We start from the raw sequence: 21,732 nt of genomic DNA on the forward strand, positions 1-21,732 counted from the left end.
TGCCGCGGTGTGTTTGTAGCCAACCTCTCCACTTAAAAGGGGATTTCTGGATTAGCGCAAACAGCCACGGGAAAAGAGTCGGCCGGGCTTTGCTCCAACCTTCTTCCCCAGCTCCCCGCGTCGGCAGCCCGTTTCGCGGCGCTACGGGCCGCCCGGGCCCTCCCTTCGCCGCGGGCCGCCGGGCAGAGCGTTGCCGGGTAACGGCGGCCGCCGGCAGCATGGCCGCCCCCGCCCCGCCGGCGCCCTCGGTCGCCCCGGGGCCTCCGAGCGCAGGAGGGTCGGGAGGGGCAGAGGAGGAACTCGGTAGCGCGGCGGGAAGGAGGCGGCGGCCTCCCCTTTCCACGCTCTCCGCCTTCAGCCGCGTCCCGGCCAGACGGGAAGGGCCCGCGGAGCTCAGCTATTTCCACCGGGAGGCCAAGGTGAGGTAGGGAAGGGAGCGAGGCAGGGCAGAGCTCGCCGGGCCCGGCGGGGCCGGAGGGACGAGCGTTCCCCGAGCGTTTCTGCGCGTCTAACGACACTGTGCTCGATCCCTGTGCAAGGGCACGGCCCCAGGTGAGGGACCTGGTCAGGATGCCTAAAAAAAATCCCATCAATGTTTCAAAGGCCGGCAGAGCTAGACTATCTAATGCCTAAATAGCAGCAGGTTTTATCTTCAGAGGCCTTTGCAAAGTGTAGTGGGTGTTTGCTACATGTGGATGGAAAATTAGGATAACATCTTTCCGGCGGATGGGAAGAGAAGGCAGAGACGTATGTGGTTTGCCAAGGATCGAGGACCAGCAGGTCCCATGGTATCGCTGAAAGGCAAGACGGCTTTAGGGGGAGCAGTAGGAAAGGCATCGTCTGTCATGAGGCTTGGGTGCCTGGCCTGTGTTTTATCTGGTAACACACGCTCTCAGAGACCCTTTAATAAGAAACCGCTCCATTTTTAGTCTAAGGAAAATGTTTTCAATGTACATCACACAAATTTTCCGTATGCACAGCTTTAATAAAATCGATACAGCTGTTCAAAACAATAACATCAATCTATGCCCTGATAACTGAATGCTTCCGAAGGTGTTACATTGACACTTAATGTGTATTAACTCAAGCTGGATTAGCACGAATAGCCACGGGAAGCCTAGCTGGGAGCCTTACCCCTGTACTTTGTGCAGCACTGTATCACCTTTTCCCCTCATTCTCTCAGCCCTCATATTTAAAATCAGAAATGAAAACAGTCTTGCACCTTCAGCCTCAGCCAGGCCGTATTGCCTGGGTAGCAAACCTTTCTCTCTCTGAAAAGAGTCATATGAGACATTGAACTTAACAGCTTTCTCCCCCCCTCAAAATTACCATCAAAAAGTTCTGAAATGTCTACTATAGCAGTGTAATGTAGCAGTATTATGGAACATATATTTAGTTACAACAATAAATACACCCCATGAATCCCCTCCCCACCCAAGTGACAGGCTGCTGACTAAGGAGAGCCCTGGGCAGCGATGACTGGCGACTGTGCGAGTTGGCAGTGGCATGGCCCTGGGATCTGGGCAGGGTGCAGACCACGGCACAGCGCTGGGCAGTAAAGGAACAGCAAAACAGATTTCCAGCATTGACTGGGTGGCCCTGCTAAAAGAGGGGTAGATTTGTCATTTCAGGCTCCCTCACATAGATCTCAGCGTTAACCTTGGGAAGGTGCTCTGAGCCAAAGGTGAGCGGGCACGGTTGGTGCCGTGTTTAACAAAACATGGTAGGGAAAGTGCAAGAAGAGTCAGGCTGGGGCAGGTCAGAGGGCTTGGGGCTGATGCAGCACGCAGTCTATCCAGTTGGCATGGAATTAGCAACCATATGGTAGAGCTTTTGCTTACATTATAAAGTCTGCTTTCACACTCCAGATGACCTGTTTTGTGGAAAGTGCTGCTCCAGTGGCATGGAAACAAAAAGTGGTAACAGCTGTTTAATAGGTTTCTTCACAGCACAGGCCTCAGCCACAGGGGAGGAAGCAGATTTGACCCATTCTTCTGCACAATTAAGGGATTAGACCATTTGAAATGTTTTATTTTTACAGGAATTTCATTCCTTTTTGCAGCTTAAATACCTAAAAACAACTGAGTGTCAGAGACTGAAGCAAATAGAGGAAGGTGTGCTCAGCACGTGGCGAGAAGCCAGAAATTCCTGCCTTTTAATCTCTTGGCTGACAGTTGCTCCCTCGATTGCTTTACATAACTTACTGTAGCCAGTTTGCATGGTGTTTCGTCTTCTGTGACATGGAGAAAGCTATTACCTATTTTATGTTTGTCTGGAATATTAATGAATGTTTGCAAAGTGCTTAGCTTTAGCAGCAGTATACAGAGGATGCCCACGCTGAGTGCAAATTTATTGCCTGCTCTGCATGATTCACTGATGGGTTTAAGAAACAGCTGCCCACCACCATCACCTTGGCCAAGTAATTCAGCATTTAACAACAAAGAGAAACAACAGCAAGAAGTTACCAGTATATTGAGCACAGAAGTATTGTCTCTACACATCTGGCACAAGATCTTAGATCATCTGAGACAGGGGTAGTTTTTAACATAACAGGCTGGCTGCCTATCTGCGAGTTCCAGAAAGAACGAATTATCTGCTCTGACACAGGTAACACATAATGGACAAATAACAGCACGTGAATAAAAACAAAGGAGCAAATAACATTCCTGGTGGTGTGTACAAATTAGATGCCCACTAAAATTCTGAATGAAACAGGTAGTGTGGGGAGGAAAGGACAGGAAAGAAGCACAGAAGTAATGGAGGTGACAAATCAGATGCAGGATGCTCTTGAACATGCCTGAAATTCTGTAAGGCTTGATGGTTTCTGAGAATTGAAGGGATGTATAGGTTAAATATCAAACCACCTCTCCTCTTGGCAGAACTAAGTAATGGAGATACCCTTCCAAATGAAGCTGGTGATTACAGCAGTGCCTCACTAGCGCTCTTACCTATGGTTTCCTTTTAATGGAACCATTATAGCCTTCTTGACCTGACTGGAATTTACTATTTTTGGAGGATAGCATTGTAAATTGTAAGACTCAAAATACAAGAGTTTTTCAAAGGCTAAATTGGGCACACTGTAAAATTAGAGGTAAAAAAAGCCCAACAAAATGCACAGGTTTACAAATTTGTAGTCAGCCATGCACAAAACCAGTGATCAATTGACATGTTTACCAGATGTGGACCTTTTAATAAAGTTCATTATCAACTGACAGCATATTTCGACAGGAGATTTTGCTTTTCTTTCCTTGAAAACTTTTTTTTTGTTTCGAAGTTCCTTTGATTCCATTCATGAGAACTTCTTGACTGGATTTCATGATTGCATTTCTTAGCAGATGAGCTCTTTCATGTTGCTTATTTGGATGCAACTATGTCAACAGGTATCATAAATACAATAATATTATGGCTTGGGGTGAGTTGCATTTTCATATGTGACAGATACATGCAAACTGCTGGGTCACAGGATTACCACTGTGGCATGTTTCTGAACTGTTCTCAATTCTGCTTTAATCAGAAATTAAATGGTGATACCATTGCAGGATACCTTTGTCTTTTTCATTCCAAATGAATTTTGAAACTGCCTGCTTTTCTTTTATATTACAGTGACAGATCATTTGTCAAATCTATGAACTTCAGAAGGAAAATAGAAAGTTCAGAAAAGTAAAACAAACAAAGCAGATAAATTTCCAAAAGTTACAACAGATTACAGGGAAAAAATGAGGTAAAAGGCCATAAGGGAAATTTCAGAGCTGAATAGATTTAAAAAAAGAGATCACGTGTTATATGGCATATCATGTGGCTATTCCAAAGGAGTGACCTAAACTTGCTAATGGTAGCTCAGGAATATTACAGTTGTCATCATCTAATGCTATATGCGCACTGTTTAAGTATTGATTTGACTGCATATATTCTGTAACCTGTAAAATTAGGCAATACTGTGAATTAGCCATTTTTCCCCTTTTCTCAAGACAGGAGATGTTTCCACTTATGATGCCATTTTTAAAAGACCAGAGAGTTACAACAAATATCTTCACCGATGTGACAGAGAACATGCAAAGAGTCGTGGTCTTAACATTAATGAGGAGGTAACCCTTTGATAAATTGATAATTATCTTTGTTAAAGGTGTTTTGTACTTTTTGACATGGCTGGAGACTATAGGCATTGTTTTACCTTATATCATGCAGCCTATACAGTAGCAAAGGAATCAGAGGACATCATTGTCCTGGGGGTTTAGCAGAAAGCATTAGCCAGTGAAGACACCGGAGTTAGCTCCTGCTCTTTGGCATCCTGTAGATTTCCAGGTGACGAGCTGTATGCGAGTTAAAGCGTGGGGAAAGAGATACGCACAGCAAGGAACACCCTCTGTAACAGAGCTCTAGGGTCACTGGAAGTGTCTCCTGATTTGTCTGTGTCTCTCGAGAGCTGCAGTTCAGGTGGTCCTGCAGCTATTTCTGTCATGCTTGAGAACTCTTCTCCCTGAGAGGAGTGGATTCAGGGGCCCCGACTCAACCACTGCCCTCTGACATCCACCCTCCCTACGCCAGCCTTTGCTGAGAGCCCAAGTCTCTGCAGCTGGTGACTTTGTTATGCAAACGTGCACCGGATTGCTCTGCAGGAAGGAAATTCATAGGGAGCAAGTGCAAAGGAGGAGGGGTCAATCAGGAGGCCACGTACATGCCTGGAAAATGCTGGGCAAAGCATTCGAGGCCAGCAGAATCTGAGTTTGGTGTGTAGGCTGATAGCTAAGGAGGTATGCAGCCATGTTTTTAAACTGCTGCCTTGAAAACAGAAATACTGTAATATATATACATATATATAAAAATAAGTATTTTTCCATGCAGCATCTGAATAATACACATACATACACAAATGTGTATATTTATACTTACATACACGCACACAGAGGCAGAAGCTGTCAAAACCAACTGAAGTACAACCTCTGTCAACGGCCTCAAAATCCCAGTGGGTTCCTGGGATGTAAAGAGATGTGTAGGCTAGGAATGGCTGCCTGTATTGCTGATTACATATGATAGAGATGGAAAAAGGAAGGGAGAGACTAAAGTTAAAATTACTGTAATTGCTGTGTAATAAAACTGTTGAGATTTTGGGACAAAGGCCACAGCCTGTGATTCCTCTCACTGGCAGCTGTATATGCCAGACATTTCAGTGCATAGCTGTAATGCCTTTCAATTCTTTCAGGCAGGGTAGGGAGCAGTGGGTGCTCCCAAAGGAATCCCAGCAGTGCCCATTACCATCACTTGCTCATGCCTAGTAACTCAACTGCGGATCTGCTTGAGCCCAAAAGCCATGTAAATGACTGCTGCAGTTAAAAATGAACCTTTTTATTGAAACAAAACAAAGCCACACACACCTCCCACAAATACCAAGCCCAACATTCAGCTGGGAAATTTGTGTAAAAACAGTTTATCAATGCAGAGAGTTAAGGTTTCTTACTGAGCTCTTGTGTCCTTTCAGTATGAACAAAACTCACTTTCCTACCAGTTTGCTTCCTAAAGCAAATGTGTATGGGCCAGAATTCATACCAGCTCTGCTGGGCACTGCATGCAAGGGACTCTGCCTGAACAGGTGTCCCTTAATCCAGCCCTTTAATTAGCAGGGAGACACTCAAACCCACAGCTGTTAAATGTTACAACATGATCCTCCTGCATGTGATGACACCCAATGCTGGACTTACTAAGTGCAGGTCACACACTTAACTCCTACTTTTTCATTACCTCAGTAGCCCTCACAGACTTTAAATAATAATAACAACTGTTTTATAAAACATAATAAATAAAAAGGCCACAATCAATATCTTTCTAGTAAAACACTGAAAGGAGACAGGCTGAATCCACCACAGTACACTTCTTTCCTTGAAGTGGAAAAAACCAAACCACTGCAAGTAAGCCCTTCATTTCCTGCAGAGAGCACCCAGGGAATCCAACCGTGCAGTCACAGATACTTGGTTGAGCTACACGTAGCCCAGTGACTGCAGCAGAGTGTTTGCACAAGGCTGCCATTGCTGATTTCAAGCATTAACAGTGCTAGAATTACACGCTGCGAAGGCGTGTAGCAGGATGCTTCCCAGCCAACTGTTGGAAAATCTGAAATCTGCTCAATGCCGAACCCGCAGGGATGAAATGCCATCGTGCACAGTCAGCGCTGTGCTACCAAGGATCCTCAAAGCTGAATCTTATTTATTTAAAGGGAACACAAACTCTCGGAATTACATACTGCTGCCCGTCATTAGCACTGTAAAGCCTGTATCACTAGCAAAGTCTTTCTTGATGATGCAAAGATTCTGTCATTTCTCCATTTTTGACATTTATCCATAACTGGGGTGGGGGGAGGAAATGGTCTTGGTTTTTGCCTGCCACCCTTCTTGACTTGATTTTTGTCCTGGTGAGGTTACAAGTTGGTGTACTGAATAGCTTTCAATGGGGTGGAGCAAGGTAGGAAGGGTGGGGGGAGAGTTGAGGGATGAATTGTTTTGGAGTGGGCTTTTCTGGGTTGGCTTTTGTTTTTTGGAAGAAAAGGGTTTGCAGCATCTTCCGAAGATTCTCAGGTCTACTTTTGTCCGTAAGTCTGGATATGTCTCGTATCTGACTGCCCTGCTATGAGACCCCTTGGATTTGTGCTCCCGCCTACATCCTTGCAGGAAATGAAGGGGCTCACCTGCTTCATCACGAGTGCTGATACATCTCAGATTTGTGTCTGTTGTAGCAAAGAAGTAATTTGTTTGCACCTGAACTGTGGTGTAGCATCCACATTTTGATTCTCCTTGTAGATACTATTAATATCATAAGACTAGGTAAACACACTGGGGACCAAGGCTTACTGTGTCAGCCAGTGCACAAACATACAAGCAGCCTGATAAACCTGAGACCTTTGGCTAGGGAAAGGAAAACAAACAAATCCTCTTTCCCTTCTGACTCCAGAGCTCCTCCTTGCTATAGCACAGGAAGGAACTGCAGATCGCAGATAGTGATTGCACAGTCACTTAAAGAGCAGTTTACTAAGAACAAGCTTAAAATAATCTTTTCTTGGTCAGGTTATTTTTCACCAAGTCCACTTCCCATCATTGCAGAGCAGTTATTTCTGTAATCTTACAGCTACAAGCATTGTTAGTAAAATTGTGCAGAAATACAGTAGTATATGCTTTATGTCCTTGAGAGAAAGCTTGCATAGACTAGTGATTGCTTAGGGTTTTTCTTTAGGCTTTGATTTTTTTCATGCAGCGCTTTCACTGAATTGTGCAAGTATGGTAGGTGTTCCTGTAATAGGGGACACAAATCTCTCCTATTTGTCAAATGAATCATGCAAGTCAGTGCACAAGAAAAGTAAGAATGAAAATGAAATCTGTGCCACTTTCCAGTAACATAGCATTTAGTTTGCCAGTAATCACATGGTAATCGCGTGTGTGTGTGTGTACAAAATTATCAGTCCACAGTAGCTCATGGCACAGCTCCATATCTTACCATCTTGTCATCTAGTGATACATTCATGGTCTATTAATATACATAAAAAAACAGGTCAGGGATGGAAAGTAAGAATGCAGATCACTGTTAAATAAATATACATTCATATAGCAGGTGCTGCACAGTTCTGTTATTTTGTTCCTGGCCACAGCAGTAATAGATAACTGCCAAGTATTCGCTCTGTGATTTTGTTGTAAGAAGACTTTTATATTTTCACAGGAAATGGCAAGACCTGTTGCTGTTTTGTCATCTTCAGAGTTTGGGAGACGCATAAATAAGCCCATAGAGCAGCCGATCAGAGATCATGCAAGGATTAATCACATGCAGGCAGAATTCTACAGGAAAAATGGCATCACCTGCTTATTGGAAAAACCTTCTCCAAGCCTGGATCCATACTAAATCGCTTCTATCTGTCATTGCCAGCAACATTTATGTGAAAAAACTCACCTCACATCAAAAAGCAATGTGGTGTTTTTGCCTTTTCCTCTGCAATTTAGTTAATGAGAATGATTTGGATCTAAAAAAAAGGATGAAATAGCAGCTGTACTTTTCTTTATGCTAATTTGAATGTATGTCTTCATATGGTCTCATAAAAATCTCATGAGGAGCACCAGCAAGAGCTGAACATTTTAGGCAGCAACACTGGAAGTGAGACCTGTTGGGTCAACAGCTGTCTCTCTCCTATTTTAGGCAGTGCTTCTACATAACTATTCACAGACTTAACATTTAAGCAAGTGTGCTCCTCAAGGTATCAGTGGTCACTGACTTCTTAATCCTTACAGTGTTGCTACAAAATTGCTCGGTGTTATTTTATCTGCACAATGGCTGAAATGGGGATTCAAAGCAGATTCTCCAAAATGGATGAGCTTACCCATTTATGGGCAAGTAAAGAAATGATCTTAGAGAAAGACTTAGCAGTTTCAGTAGACTTCAAGTGGAAGTCAAGTTAAAAGGAACTTCTGAGTACGCAGCATTTAAATAGACAAAATCTGGGCTTTGCTGATTTCAGACATCCATTTTGCTGACTTTCACTATACCAATGGTGTCTGAGGGATTGATCTGTTCAAGATTGTCACAAGAAAAATCATCTCTAGTTCTGTATCAAATGCTGAAAAAAGAAAAAAAAAGTAATACTAGGAGAACAAGCACTAAATAGTTTGGTAGATAGGATGGAAAAAACACAAGGATTAGAGCAATAGTCATTTAAAAAGCATGTTTAGAGTAAATGTCTAAACCTGCTTAAACATTTAGTACCTTCTATTCTCACTGGGTCCAGTGACAAAGTTCTAAGGTAATTTCAGCAGAAGGAATATCTCCTGCAGGGTGTGTATTCATCAGTTTGGTTCTCGAGAGCCATTGATCCTGGTGGTGTTTAAAACTGGGGCAGTTTTGTTTCAGAAAGGAACAGCTGGACTGATGGATACCAGAACAAGGACTGGAAGTCCACAGCTTTGACTAACACTGGAGTTCTGTCAGGTACTTACATATAGGAAACTGGTATCATTTGTGAACACAGTGAATCTCCTAGTAAAAAATAATTAAAACAAAGAACTACTTAATCTGGGGCCTGGATAAATAGTAAATTAGGCAATTAATAGCACTTGTTCAGCATGATGTGAGAAGCAGAGCACACAAAACAGCCCATTCCAAGAGGTGTATACTACTTTCATTGTTCATGACCTGCAACTTCCTAGGGACAAGAAGGCAGTAACTGCTACATTCCTTTTCGACAGTAAATACTTCGTTAAACAAATCCAGCAGCATTAAATAAAAGGTATCATAGTAAGAACAAAGCGAGAAGGAAATGTTTTCTAACAATACCAGAATGCTTTTTCAAAAATTGGTATCAAATATATACTAGTGAAGAATGAGGTGGAATATGGCCATATTCTAGACAGGTTATTTTTAGTTTGGGACAGTCAGTACAAATTACTTTTTTTAAGTAGTCTCACTATAATTACAAACCATGTGTGTTTGCAAAACTACGGAAAATCAAACGTTTGAGAACACCACCACCTTCAGGCCTGTGTGAGAAATAAGCATCACCAGCTCACTTCCACCACCGAGAAAGGCATGAGTCATCCACCCCAGTATCAGTTTTCCTCTCTCATTTCTTTGCTTGTGTCACCTTCTTCTCTTTCAGTCCCTTCTCATCCGTCCTCGCTTTTGAAGGCTTTTCACAGGTTGTTCCTCCTACTACTTGTTTCTCATTCGGTTCCAAGCGGCTGACTTCTCCCTTCAGTGCTCAGTTAAGTGTCAAAAGAATACCTTGACGATTTCTTCTGTATTAGGGAGAAGTTCCTTATAAATGTCTGCAAAGACATTTCATTCATTCTCCTTCAATTTCTCTTTTGCTAGGATGACAATTGTTAGATCACCGACGTGCTGTAAGCTTCCTATTACACTGTTGGAAAGTATCTCATTACCTCTTGGTGCTCCCTCACGCATCAGTGCTGACATACTACTGTAAGAGTTTTATACATGCAACAAATTAACATGAACAGAATGCACAGCATGATGCAATGTAAATCATACTTTCCAAAAATCTCCAGGGATTGTTCGGACACCTGCAACTCACAAATTATTAACAGTAGCCTTGGAGGGAAAAAATGGCCACGTTCTGTATCTGCGTGTGAAATACATAAACCTGCAAGGATGTTAAAGTTTCATTTTTTTTGTATCAAGTTAAGTAGTTAAAATCAAACCAGGTAATGCTGGGAATTCTGCTTTTCTGCTCATAAATAATAATTCCACACAGGACAGGATGCACAAGCTAACCTGAAAATGTGTTTTACATGGCAGTTCATCAAGTATACGCTACGTGATTGGAACTAAGGCTATGTTATTTTTCCCCTTTTTCCATCCGTAAAGCAACATGTTGACCCAAGTTAGTGCACACTTGCTCCATCCAGCTGATGGGGTTACTGGTTCTAGTTCTCCATTCCACCCTTCTGCCACAATTTATACCTAAGAAAGGACCGCACAGGGCGTGGTTCTGAGCTGCAGAGTGTAATGAGGTGCCATTTAGGCTTGAATGGCAGGCTGTAAACTGAAGGAACTCTGGAGCACATACATGGCCCCATTCAGCCCGTTTAGCTAAAACCGCCACCGAAGACAAAGCTACCAATAGTACATACCCAGAACGCAGAGTGGCCCCCCCCAGAGAGCTGTGCAAGGCCACTGCCCCTGCCAGCTGTTCTTTTACAAAGGAAAGCAAATCTTTTTAATAAAAATACTCCAATTTTCTGTAAGGCATTGCGACTTAGTGAACAGCACTCTACATCTCTAAGTATAAGCAATAAGCAAATACTGCTTGTGCAACTACTGCAAATTTTAGTTTTATGAAACACTTGGGAAATCACACAAACAGCCATGAGTAAATTGCACAATTTCTTTTTATACTGTCAAGAAAAGCCCTGACTGATAGGTAGCGTGGCACATTCTGTACATTCAGCACCAGCCAGTATCCTTGCACAGCCACATCTGTCCATTTGCAGTTGTTAGTTAGAACCAGTGAAAATATAAAGGAAACACAGCACCGGCTGTCTAGCACCTACATCTCTCAACTTAGAATAAATATTTACTCTAAGCATAAGAAAATATGTTGCTCTTTATTACTCTTTACATGTCAATTGTTCCAAATATTGGAAGGTCTCACATTCAGAAGCTCAAACTATCATAGGTGGAGTTATTTAGAAAACAGAATTGTTCTTCCATGCACAATATTTGCACTTTATAGTACAGGAGGTCAACCTCTGATTTAGTAGTATTCTCCAGTGTCAGCAGCTGAGTCCATATGTGTGAGGAAAGATTTTTTTGTGTAGATATTCTGCCATTTTCCTGCAATTCTGTAGACTCTCTATCTCAAAAAATGGAATCTGGAAACAAAACAAAAATGATTGCTGGAAATACCTTTTAATAAACAACTGGGTAAGATTCATGTTCATTAAGCAGATGTAAAATTACACATCAAAGATTTCTCTGTTTTAAAATTAAACATTTAATCCTAAGCATATTATTGATCTGCAAATCACCTGAATAGAGATTATTGTAAAACAAAGAGTGATATTCATCAGTTTAAACTAAGTTAAATATAACGGAGTTAGGCTTATGTGATAAGTGCTTATAAATGGAAAAGAAAATCTCAAAGATCTAAAAGTAACTGGTTTGGTCCAAAGTATGTTTAAAGCTAAAAATAACCCTATTAAATCAACAGGCAAAATAAAGGATATAATCTGCTGTGAAAATATTATTTACAATACAAAGCAGTTGTTTTTTTTTTTAACTTGTCTTTTTGAACTCCAAATTCAGACCTTTTTTAAAAAGTATTTAATTAAAAATCCCAATCCTACTGAACTCTTAGACAACATTTTCCTTTAAGTCAATATTTGAGCCTTAATCACTGGAGAGAAGTACTTTTTTCAAGCAGCCACTATTTGGCAGAAAACCCAGGCAGAGCACACTAATTGATCCAAGGAAGAAAAAGGAATTTCTGTAACACCCTCAAAAAGTCAAAAGCTAGGCAGAGAGAACGTAACATCGAAAGGACAAGACTACATCTGCCTTGGGAAGTAATTGCAACTACAGTTTTAAGCATTATAAAATAATCATTTTTTCACTTGTTTTGTTAGCCAGAGCAAAAGCAAACCATTGTCTTTGGACTTTACCTGCACAACTTCATAACCAAGTAGCTGAAGATGTCTCTGTTTAATAGCTTCTTCTCCCAACAGATTGTGGCTATTAACACAAAATCTATTTTGACCATCAACACAGAGGGCAATTCTACAATCAAGCACAAGTGTAGTATTAAAAAAAAAAAAAATTCAGTTATTTTAATCACCACAACTACTGCTGTTCCTAAGAAGCATGAGACAATACCTCCGCTCTTATTCCCTAACACCACCTAGAATTAGATGTTGTAGGATGGGAGTTACCTAGTTCAGGACCATTTAAATCACTCCATTGAAGAATGTGAGGGGGAAAGCCTGAAGCTTAGCAAAACTCATCTGAAAAGCTTATTTATATACCCTGAACAAAAATTACCATACAAGTTAGTAAAAGTTTGATATTTTTAATGCTACCATTGGTAAGCTGTTTTGAATTCTTCTAGAAGGAAAAACATACAAAACATCTCAGCTTGAAAACATTTCAGCAGCTAAATTTATTCAACCTATTAGTGTACCTGTTAAACCTTTTAGAGTTGAAGTTAAGTTTAAGCTGTTTAAGTTAAACCTGTACAGATGGTTGGCAGCATCATGGCTTGTAACTGTATTTTTTCTCCTTGGTGATAAAAATTACATCAACTTAAACCAAAATTTATATATCCACTGTAAAAATAGTTGCTTAAATTTTCAGTTTGTTAAGTATATTGTGACCTTATTTACACATGAATGCTGTAATTAAAAAAAAAAATCAAAGCCCATTCTTAAACATTTAAGTATGTGATTTTTGAAAGAACCACTATTAGTCTGTGAGTCTTGTGAATGTTAAGCTGGAGAAAACATAACCTTTTCCAAGACTTTTGCTTTATCCACCGAAGTGCAGTTGCAAATACCACACAGACAGGTTGCTTAATTTTGTATCCAAGGTCTCTCAAAATAATTCTTGTTTAACATATTTTTAAACACCTATGCATTTTTCAGTAAAAACAGTGTCTGTAGCTAATAGCCTTGTTACGCAAGATTCCTTACAGAAGTAAATTTGTGAACTCAAACTGGCTTAAACTGTGTGAAATCTATGCAGACATGCTCAATTAGAATTAATTAGGTTTGAATTTGAATGAATTTGAATTAAAAATGAATTACAGAAGATCAAAATACATTACTATAAGCCAAATCAGGATCACTTTGATCTGTCACTGGGTAAAGAGACTAATTGTCTGACACTGTATAGTCAGGAGGCAAAATAATGAGGAAAAAGTGCAGATCGTTAATTTTGCCAACTTGGTCCTCTTCCCAGTAGTTTCAATGTGAAACTTTAGTTAGCTTTGTTGAGGTCAATGGCAAAACTCCAATTAGCTTAAATTTTGCTGGGGTTTCACCCCAGATGCTCTTTGTCAATGTTAACATTTTACCAGTGGTTTCTTTTATTCTCTTACCGTCTGTGTACCTCTTCACATTGGGCAGCAGGCAATACAAAACCTTCTTCATCTAATTTAATCTCAATATCTAGTATAGAGTAAAAGAGAAATTACATTAAAACTCATTTCATATAACAAACTGTTTACTGTAATTCTCATCCTCTTACAGTTCATTGTTTTATAAAATAACTGAAATATAAATAGCACTACTTTTTTCTGAATCACAGAGGCTTGCAAAAAATGCATATAGACTATTTAACACAAATCAGTGATAATTAGTAACACTTCAGCTAATAATGCTAACAGCAAAGTAGTATTCCAAGTCCACTAAAAAACATAATGTAGTTAAATGGCACTTTTTTGGGCTGTCTAGGGCCTCTGGAATTTTGAGAGCTTTGGGGAGTAATTCTGGAGTCATCCCTCTCTCCATTTTTTTTTTTCACCCCTACAATGTCCATGGGGTCCAAGAGACCCTTCCTTCCACATCTTTATCCTACACCCCTCCTGGGCATACATCTTTCCTCATCATTTCCTCCTCTCAATTTCTTTTCCTGGCACATGAAACACTGTTTTGTCCACTCCTCTCTCTCAGTCCACAAACCCCTGTATGTACTGAACAGCTCTTGCTAAGGGGAGAGGAGCCCAGCCGAGCAGGGCAGAGGGCTGACAACCCTCCAGCTCTCCCTTTCTCTGCTCACCACCAAAGCAAAGAGATCAGGCAAGCAGCATTGCCTCATTTTCCTTTACATTATACAAACTGTTTATAGGATGAGTAAAATGGGAGCTGATAGTAAAAATACACAATACAAGAGTTAGCAGCTATTTTCAGTGCAGACTGGCTGTGTAAACTTCAAGTACTATTGCAGTTCTTTTCTCTCCCTGTGCTTTCTCACATTGAAAATGCATTTACTTGAAATTCTCATAATCTTTCCTCATTTCAGACCTTCTACAGAGTTTTGTATTCCAGTTTACTTTTTCCATATTTGCACAATTTAGAATGCACACAAAGGTAATAAAATCAATCATTTTTACTTCTGGAAAATAACTGTGCCTAAAGTTTCGACAGCATAAGTACACATTTTATTATTAATCTAAACAAATGATACTTACCAACTGTATAGAAATATGGTGTTGATACCTCTGATGCAAAATATATTCTTTTTTTCAGTAAATAAAGTAATCCAGTCTTCACCCTTTTGAGGAGGTGAACATCCAGGGAACTGTGAGGCATGAGAAAGGCCTTTACTTGATACTTTGGAAGGAGTTTGGGACCCTACATAATGACAGAAAACCAAATAAAATAAAAAAGGAGATCACATTTTTGCCATTACCTCATATTAATGTAGCAAAATGTATTCTGTGCATTTCAAAACCATGTCTATTGAGAAACTTACAGTCTGAGGTATGGTCTGCTAGAAACTTCAAAACAGAACAAAAAAACAACCACCAGAAGATCCTCAGCAAGATTCCATGCTATCACACTGAACACATCGCTCATGAGAAATGCACAACTGTTTCCATTCCTCTGCAGTCAGGCCAACATCAAAGTGCCTGATCTGTTGTTCTCCAAGACTTCACAAGTCAAACATAAAAAAGGACTAGTTGTTGGAAAAGTACTTGGAAGTACTCAAAAAGCACTTTAACTCAGAGGTAGTTAGTTCTACCAAACATACAAATATATTAAGTCAATCAAACAGGTAGAAATGCTTCATATTTTTACCAAGAAAAAAACCCCCAAACTTTTCAACATTTCCCCCAATGTTTTTATGGGAAAGAGTCTTCAGCTAATTATCAACAGGGCCCTAATGACCTTATCACCTCTTGCTAACATCAGTTCTGGTTTCATACATACTGTACCTCATAAAATGGGCACTCCAGGGTAACAGTCAGAAAAAGCTGGGTTAGCTGGCAGGTAACAATTCTGTCCAAACCAGGTGGCTGAGCTGAAACAAAAATATTCAAGCTTTCAGGTGTACCTTCAACAAAGTATCTTTACACAAACCCTCGTGCAGAAGTTAGGAAAAGCTATTCAGTTTAATGCACAGAGAAGCTACTTGATCATTACCATCCTTGATCATTGTTTGAATGCACAGAAAGATCAGTTGTGAAATGATATAGTTAGAAAAATGAGGAAACGATTTACAGAAATATCAACATAAAAAAAAATACAACTAGCAAGATCGTAGTTAAGACTGTCATGCTCTTTCACAAAAAAAATGAGGATCTGAAAGATGCAAGATGTTCTACAGGGAGGAATAAAGTTTGAATTGAGGTCTAGGAGAAATATCCCATTTCCTTCTTCCTATGACCCCTTCTCCCCAAATTATAATCCCAGGATCCCATTGTTTCACTCAGATTTTTTTTATCTGAAAGTAGCAGATAATATTGAATAATTTCTGGAGATTTGTCTACAAGTGTATACTTGAAGAATCTTTCATGTTACATGCAAAGTATTATTACAGAAGGGTAAAATCCTGATGTAGTATAAGATGCTAATCATACAGGTCATCTTCTCAAGTTCTTGTTCTGAACTTTGACTACTCTAGTGGAATACCTTTATATTGATTTAAAAGAATGTATTCAAAGTAACTGTTACTATGAGGTTTCTCATTTTTGAAGTATCAGCTTGAGAACTTCAAAAGACATTCAGTATTTTAGGATATAAGGAATGGCTGCTTCCTAAAAATCAATCTCTTAATGTATTTTATTTTGAACAGCTAAAAATTGAGTGATGAAAGTTTCTAATCACTTTGAAAACTTGACCTTCTATATAGTTTTATTAACAGAGCAATCTTAGGTGAGATCTAGAGAAGTCAACTTATCTTTCTGGCGTAGCTTACATAATGCCGCTAAATATGCTTTACTATCTAACACAGAATTATTTGAAATCTGTAGCTTACAACTGTGTTGTTCATAGTAGGTTTGTATCCAAAAGCGTTGGTTTATGTAATAGTTACAGCCAAGGACAGGCTATCACATGGGGGACGTTCTAGAAATTTACTAGGAAAAGAACCCCAAACAATTAGGTGAAGGCAGCCCTTGCAGACAAGACAGTCTTGGAAGCAGCAGGTGAGCAGACTCTGAGATCTCCTAAGCAAGATGGGATACACCATGGGGTAGATTTTTAAATTTCATAATGTTTCCCTCAGTATGGTAAGGCATATGGCCAAGGATGGGAGTGTAATGCTTGTTCATAGGTGGAAAGGAGAGGAGCTCAGGGGATGGAACAAAGATGGGCACAGGAAGCCTCCACCAGAGGAGTGTAGTCAACGGGAAGAAGCTTCACGTAACTACATCAGATTCTAAATTAAAAGTAATTTTAGAAGCCAAGATGAAGCACCAATCTTTATGCCTGGTTAAAACATATGTGAGCCTTAGAATTCAATTTGCATTTTTGCCTAGGTAATTAAAAAAAAAACACATACCAGACTATCCTTAACTGCTCACATTTATGAAGCTGTTACATTTTACTGGTTCAGATCTTGCTTCGCTTCTAATTAAGCCAACAACTGCACAATGCAAATTAATTTTTTCACCTTTATCCATTTACCCTTTTCAGCTTTCACAAGCTGATCATAATACAATATGAAAGAGAAATACAACCAAGTTGGAAGCAAGAATATAATACAATAATCCTTATCCTGAAAGAACAGAAGAGATGACAGCAGAAGTCCATACCTGGTTCTCCCTTACCCCCACCTGAAAAGCTGGACACAGCGCAGCCTGACGGAAGGTAAGGAATAAAGCGCTAGAATCACTTACATGCAATGGACCTTATTTGAATCATAAGGAAAAACAGTATTTGAAAAACACGTTTTGTACTGCCCAAGATTTACAAATTCTGTGTATATATTCGTAACACTATTTATCAATAATAGTAATTTTAGGTTTTTTTGTCCCAATGCTACACTTCTCTCTTGAATTTGTACTAATCTTGACCAAAGTTTATAAGGATTTTTAGGTTATTTTTTAAATATAATGATTATTTTTCTAGTACTAGGTAAGCTCGCTAGTAACACAATTGTAACTGTTGTAACTTTTCTTGCATATTATAATTTGGTCCCAATTTTAAAGGCTACAAACAGGTTTTCTGACAACTGTGATTGTGCACCTTGCCTTTAGAGCCTCAGAAAGAGTGTGGTTTGGATGCTTAGAAAGATATCCAGAAATAAGGATTATGCAAATTCACAGAGGACTTAACCCTAAAAATACAGGCAGCAAAATCTTAAATCTAACCAGCAGTGCACAAGCAGAAGTTATTTATTTCAGCTTCACAATCAGTACTACTAGTATTTCTGTTGTTTTTTGAAATAGGTCCTCCCCTGGGCTAGCCTCTGAGTAAAATGCCTAAGAGCCAGTGCCAACCCTAAGGAGTACGAGATCCAAGTAAGCAAAGCAAACAATTGTAGTGGAAGAAAAAGATAGAGAAAAGTGATGTCCCAAATCCGCAAAGCAAATGGGGGGGCTACAGTCAGAATAAAAGTCTCATTATCCAGTGTTCTACCTTTATGCCACATCCCTCATGTAGCGGTCATTAAAATGCAAGAATTTTGAGAAAAATTAACCGAGAATCACTAAACTATATTTTACATCACTCATGCATCATTCCAAGTATCATTGTCATTAAAAAATCTGCCACTTTTGGTCTCAGCCTTATTAGTTCCATAATAATTAGTCTCACTAGCCTTCCTAGTGTTAACCAGTCTCATAGTAACATATTCTCACTTCAGTGTGAGTATTCACATCGGTCACTGCATAGGCAAAGAAGTTTAAACAGCCAAAGTTAAAAGTAACACATTTCCCACACAGAATAACTTAGCATCTAAAACCTGTATGAGACAAAGGACAAACACAGGGAAAAACAGAGGGTCAGTAGTTTTTTAGAAAAGCAGAATTAACTAAAATAAAATTTTTAAGGGATTTCAAATCCCTAAGATTGTACAGGGCAATTTTCAAACTCCCTAAATGATATAAACTGAAAGACAACTGCAACTGTGACAAGGAAGCAACAATCTTTGGCGTCCTGACCACTATTCTGCAGTCATCTTAATCAGGTCATTGTTGATTTGACAGGTGTAGTTGATAACAACTGGGTCCTTGACAAGAGACACACCACATAATAGAAAGAAATGCAGAATGTGGCAAGAGAAACACTGCTCCTTACCTTGAAGCTGTTGCAGAAAATAAGGACTAAATATTTTTGGCAGAAAATTTACTGGATAACGTCGAATAAGGACACACGAGTGCAGCAGGTTCAGCAAGGTGTGAGGCTGAAATTGACTAAAGCGAGTATGCAGTACGGTTTCAAGCTTCCTAAACAGGGAAGAAGCACTTGGAGGGAGATAGTTGAGAGTCCCAAATGGTATAATATACTCAGCAATCTGGTCAGTGGTCAATCTGTCAGCATTGGAAATGAAACCTTCTGCCACTGCATCAAAGATGGGCTTAGAGAGGATCGTCTTTCGGCAGCAATACTGCATGACTTTGCTGACTGTCTGAGGATGCATGGTGAAGATGGACTCGGGAACATAGGTTTCCAGTGCCTCTGTAAAAATTTGTTCACGATGTTCAAAGTATAGGAAGGCTTCCAGTACATTCACCAGTTCATCACCTGTGAAATATGGAATATGCTTCACAGAATGCTTACACAGTGCTGTCACTAATGGAAATGCCTGAGTCTGATGAAGAGCAACCAGTGAATTCAGTATTATGCTTGTGAACTTTGGGCTCAGCTGGGAAACTATGGTCAAAGTGACACTGTTCATTCTGTTTAGCAAGTCTTGGTATTGTTCCTTTTCCCTGACAGTCACCTGCAGCATCTTATAAACCATCACCATTTCCCTAGAACTCCACTTCTCAATGTCTTTTTTTTGTATGTGGTTCACAATTTGTTCCAGTGTCACACAACTTGGGCCTTCCAACTGAAGCAAACTCTCTCCAAAAGTGCACAGATTTGTAACAGTCAACTGTCCTTTACCAAGCCGTTCCTCACCCTCTGAAAGCAAGTTTGCCATCAGTGTACTCTGGGGATCTATACGTAGTTTTATCAAAGCTTGCAATGCATTCAGCAGCCCGGTGTTTGACAGTTTTGAGGATTCAAATTCAAACTGGAAGCATAATGCCCTGAAAACTGCATTTTCTAACACTCCTCCAGGGTTTTTCAGACCATTGTCATCTACCTCAACTTCAGAAATCCTCTGCAGGGCTCCTGATGCCATAGTATCAGACATGATTTCCAGAGAGCTAAGAAAGTCAAAAATCTCTTTCGATGTACAAAGTCTGTTCAACTTCCTGAAAAACAGTTGTTCATCCATCCACCCATTATCAGATTTAGGACTGCTCCCAGTATCTCCACAAAGATGCACAGTTTCATTGGGAGAAAGAGACTGTATCTGCAGTTGTATGTGTTTTTTTCTACAAAACATGTATGGAGATTTATCTTTGAAACATAGCATCCTCATGGCTATGGAGCTACAGTTTTGGGGCTTTTGCTGCCCACTGATAAAGCTAAACCTTTTGCTTAGGGTCATCAAAATGGACCTGCTTGTTGCTGTGCTGGATGAATAAAACTGGAAACTTTTTTGTCTAATCAAAGCCATATTGGATCAAGTGGCTTCTCAAAAAATACCTAGAGGAAGAAAAATACATGTAAATATATAGTTTGGAAAACAGCATAAGTGTCATTAAAATGCAGTAAAAAACCTTTTTAGCAGCTGGACGTGACCGGGACGATCCCTCTCCCACGACCACCAGCGCAAGGCAACGCAAAGAGAAGAAACGACCGGGAGCAGCGAGACCTGTGTGACAGATTGAACCGCCTCTCTGCCCGTGTCTCCCTCAGGACACTACGGGACGGACACGGACACACGGACACGGACACACACGGACACGGACACACACGTTTCCCCAAGCAGGAACTGCACGACGGCGCTTCTCTTTGCCCTCCCGGGCCGAGGGCGCTGGGCAGCAGTCGGGCACACCGCCGTTACCCGCGGCTGGGGCGGGCCAAGCGGGGCTCGCTGCCGCGAACCCGGGGGGCGATGGGTGAACGTGACATTGCGCTAGGCGGCACCGGCGGGGCCTCTCCGCCCCCTCCGCCTCACAGGCCCGACGCCTCTCTCCGCTGAGAGCGGAGAGGGACGGGCAGGGCCCGGAGCGCCGCCGCGGGCAGAGGTGCCTCCCTCCCACCCCAGCGCCTACTGCCGTCTGCCACGGGCTAGGGCGGCGCTCCCCCTCCATCCTCTTCCTCCCTCCGCCGCTGGGGGCACCTGGCGGTACCGGGGGGCGAGCTGCGGGAGCGCGGGGAGCCTCACCTCCGCCGCCATGACGGGCAGCGCGGGGGCTGCCGGGAGCTTCCGGCGCTCTTCCGGCAGGTTCCTCCGGGCGCCGGCACTCGCCGCCTTCCCCTGGCAGGGTCTGGCTCACCCCAGTACGCTCCACCCCGGCCACCTCCTCCTCGCTGCCTCTGGAGGCCTGGAGTGGCGCGACGGTGCCTCGGAAGCCGGATTTGTCCCTGGTCAAAAGCGCGTCTTTCAGCGAAAGTAATCCCGTTCCCCACAGGTGAGCGGCGGGTTGGCGCTCTGAGAGACACCTGGGGGGCCGGGCGGCAGGTGAGGGGTGGCCCGGCCAGGCCTAGTCCGGCGGTGCCGGCTCTCTGGGAGGCTTCTGTTGCTGCAGCGGCGTTCAAGCCTCCGGTGTGGACCTGGCTTTGGCTCCCTAAAGTCACCGTCCTTCAGCTGGGACAGCTCTCCTGCTTCCCGGTGGGATGTCGGTTGGTCCAACCAAATTTTTCTGGATGTAAGGTCAGTTCTGGGCCCTGGAAAGTTTCACAAGTGGGCTTCATTGAAAGTTTTATGTTTTTTATATTTGTCTTGGTCATAGAGTGAATGTGATGGTGAGCAAGTCACTAACTGTTGAAAAAATGATATGGGAATGGCTTTGTGGCTCTGAAGGCATGGTCCCACAACCCAATTTAAAGCCACACGTAAGCGCGTAAAGCTACTGCAGAAGTTTATTCTGTTTTTGTCCTGTCCGTGGCCATGCATTTTGCTATGTTTGACAGACCAGCTACATGAAGTAGGTGGTCTGGCCTTACAGTACAGCTTTGTCATTACAGGGACCAGCACATCTGGTTCAGTGAAAGAGTGTGGGTGCCATTCATAGGTGGCTTGTTT

The 21,732-nt window shown here is 41.5% G+C and overlaps 3 protein-coding genes across 5 annotated transcripts in view; 2 read left to right on the forward strand and 1 right to left on the reverse strand.

Moving 5' to 3' along the window:
• The first annotated feature begins 218 nt into the window (after positions 1-218).
• CFAP90 (cilia and flagella associated protein 90) lies at positions 219-7,998 on the forward strand. The gene is made up of 3 exons (XM_075747117.1): positions 219-419; positions 3,969-4,085; positions 7,699-7,998. Exons 1-3 carry the CDS (start codon positions 219-221, stop codon positions 7,876-7,878), a joined length of 498 nt encoding a protein of 165 aa, XP_075603232.1. The 3' UTR covers positions 7,879-7,998.
• A 3,073-nt stretch (positions 7,999-11,071) lies between these two features.
• FASTKD3 (FAST kinase domains 3) lies at positions 11,072-20,910 on the reverse strand. 2 transcript variants are annotated; one of them, XM_075744783.1, is made up of 7 exons: positions 20,872-20,910; positions 18,723-20,186; positions 15,416-15,501; positions 14,669-14,831; positions 13,577-13,646; positions 12,147-12,261; positions 11,072-11,357 (listed from the first exon to the last, which is right to left on the reverse strand). In XM_075744783.1, the coding sequence occupies exons 2-7, from the start codon at positions 20,155-20,157 to the stop codon at positions 11,259-11,261; spliced, it is 1,968 nt and encodes a 655-aa protein (XP_075600898.1). In that variant the 5' UTR covers positions 20,158-20,186; positions 20,872-20,910; the 3' UTR covers positions 11,072-11,258. The 2 variants fall into 2 exon arrangements, with proteins under 2 accessions (XP_075600898.1, XP_075600899.1); XM_075744784.1 differs by having other exon boundaries at positions 20,759-20,888.
• MTRR (5-methyltetrahydrofolate-homocysteine methyltransferase reductase) overlaps positions 20,886-21,732 on the forward strand; it is a 34,264-nt gene continuing 33,417 nt past the window's right edge. For both annotated transcript variants that reach the window (XM_075744781.1, XM_075744782.1), the window contains exon 1: positions 20,886-21,118. The gene's annotated coding sequence lies outside the window, so the exon portion shown is untranslated. The remainder of the gene's footprint in view (positions 21,119-21,732) is intronic.

This window comes from Balearica regulorum, chromosome 2, assembly GCF_011004875.1.
Source record: "Balearica regulorum gibbericeps isolate bBalReg1 chromosome 2, bBalReg1.pri, whole genome shotgun sequence".
Classification (NCBI taxonomy): domain Eukaryota; kingdom Metazoa; phylum Chordata; class Aves; order Gruiformes; family Gruidae; genus Balearica; species Balearica regulorum.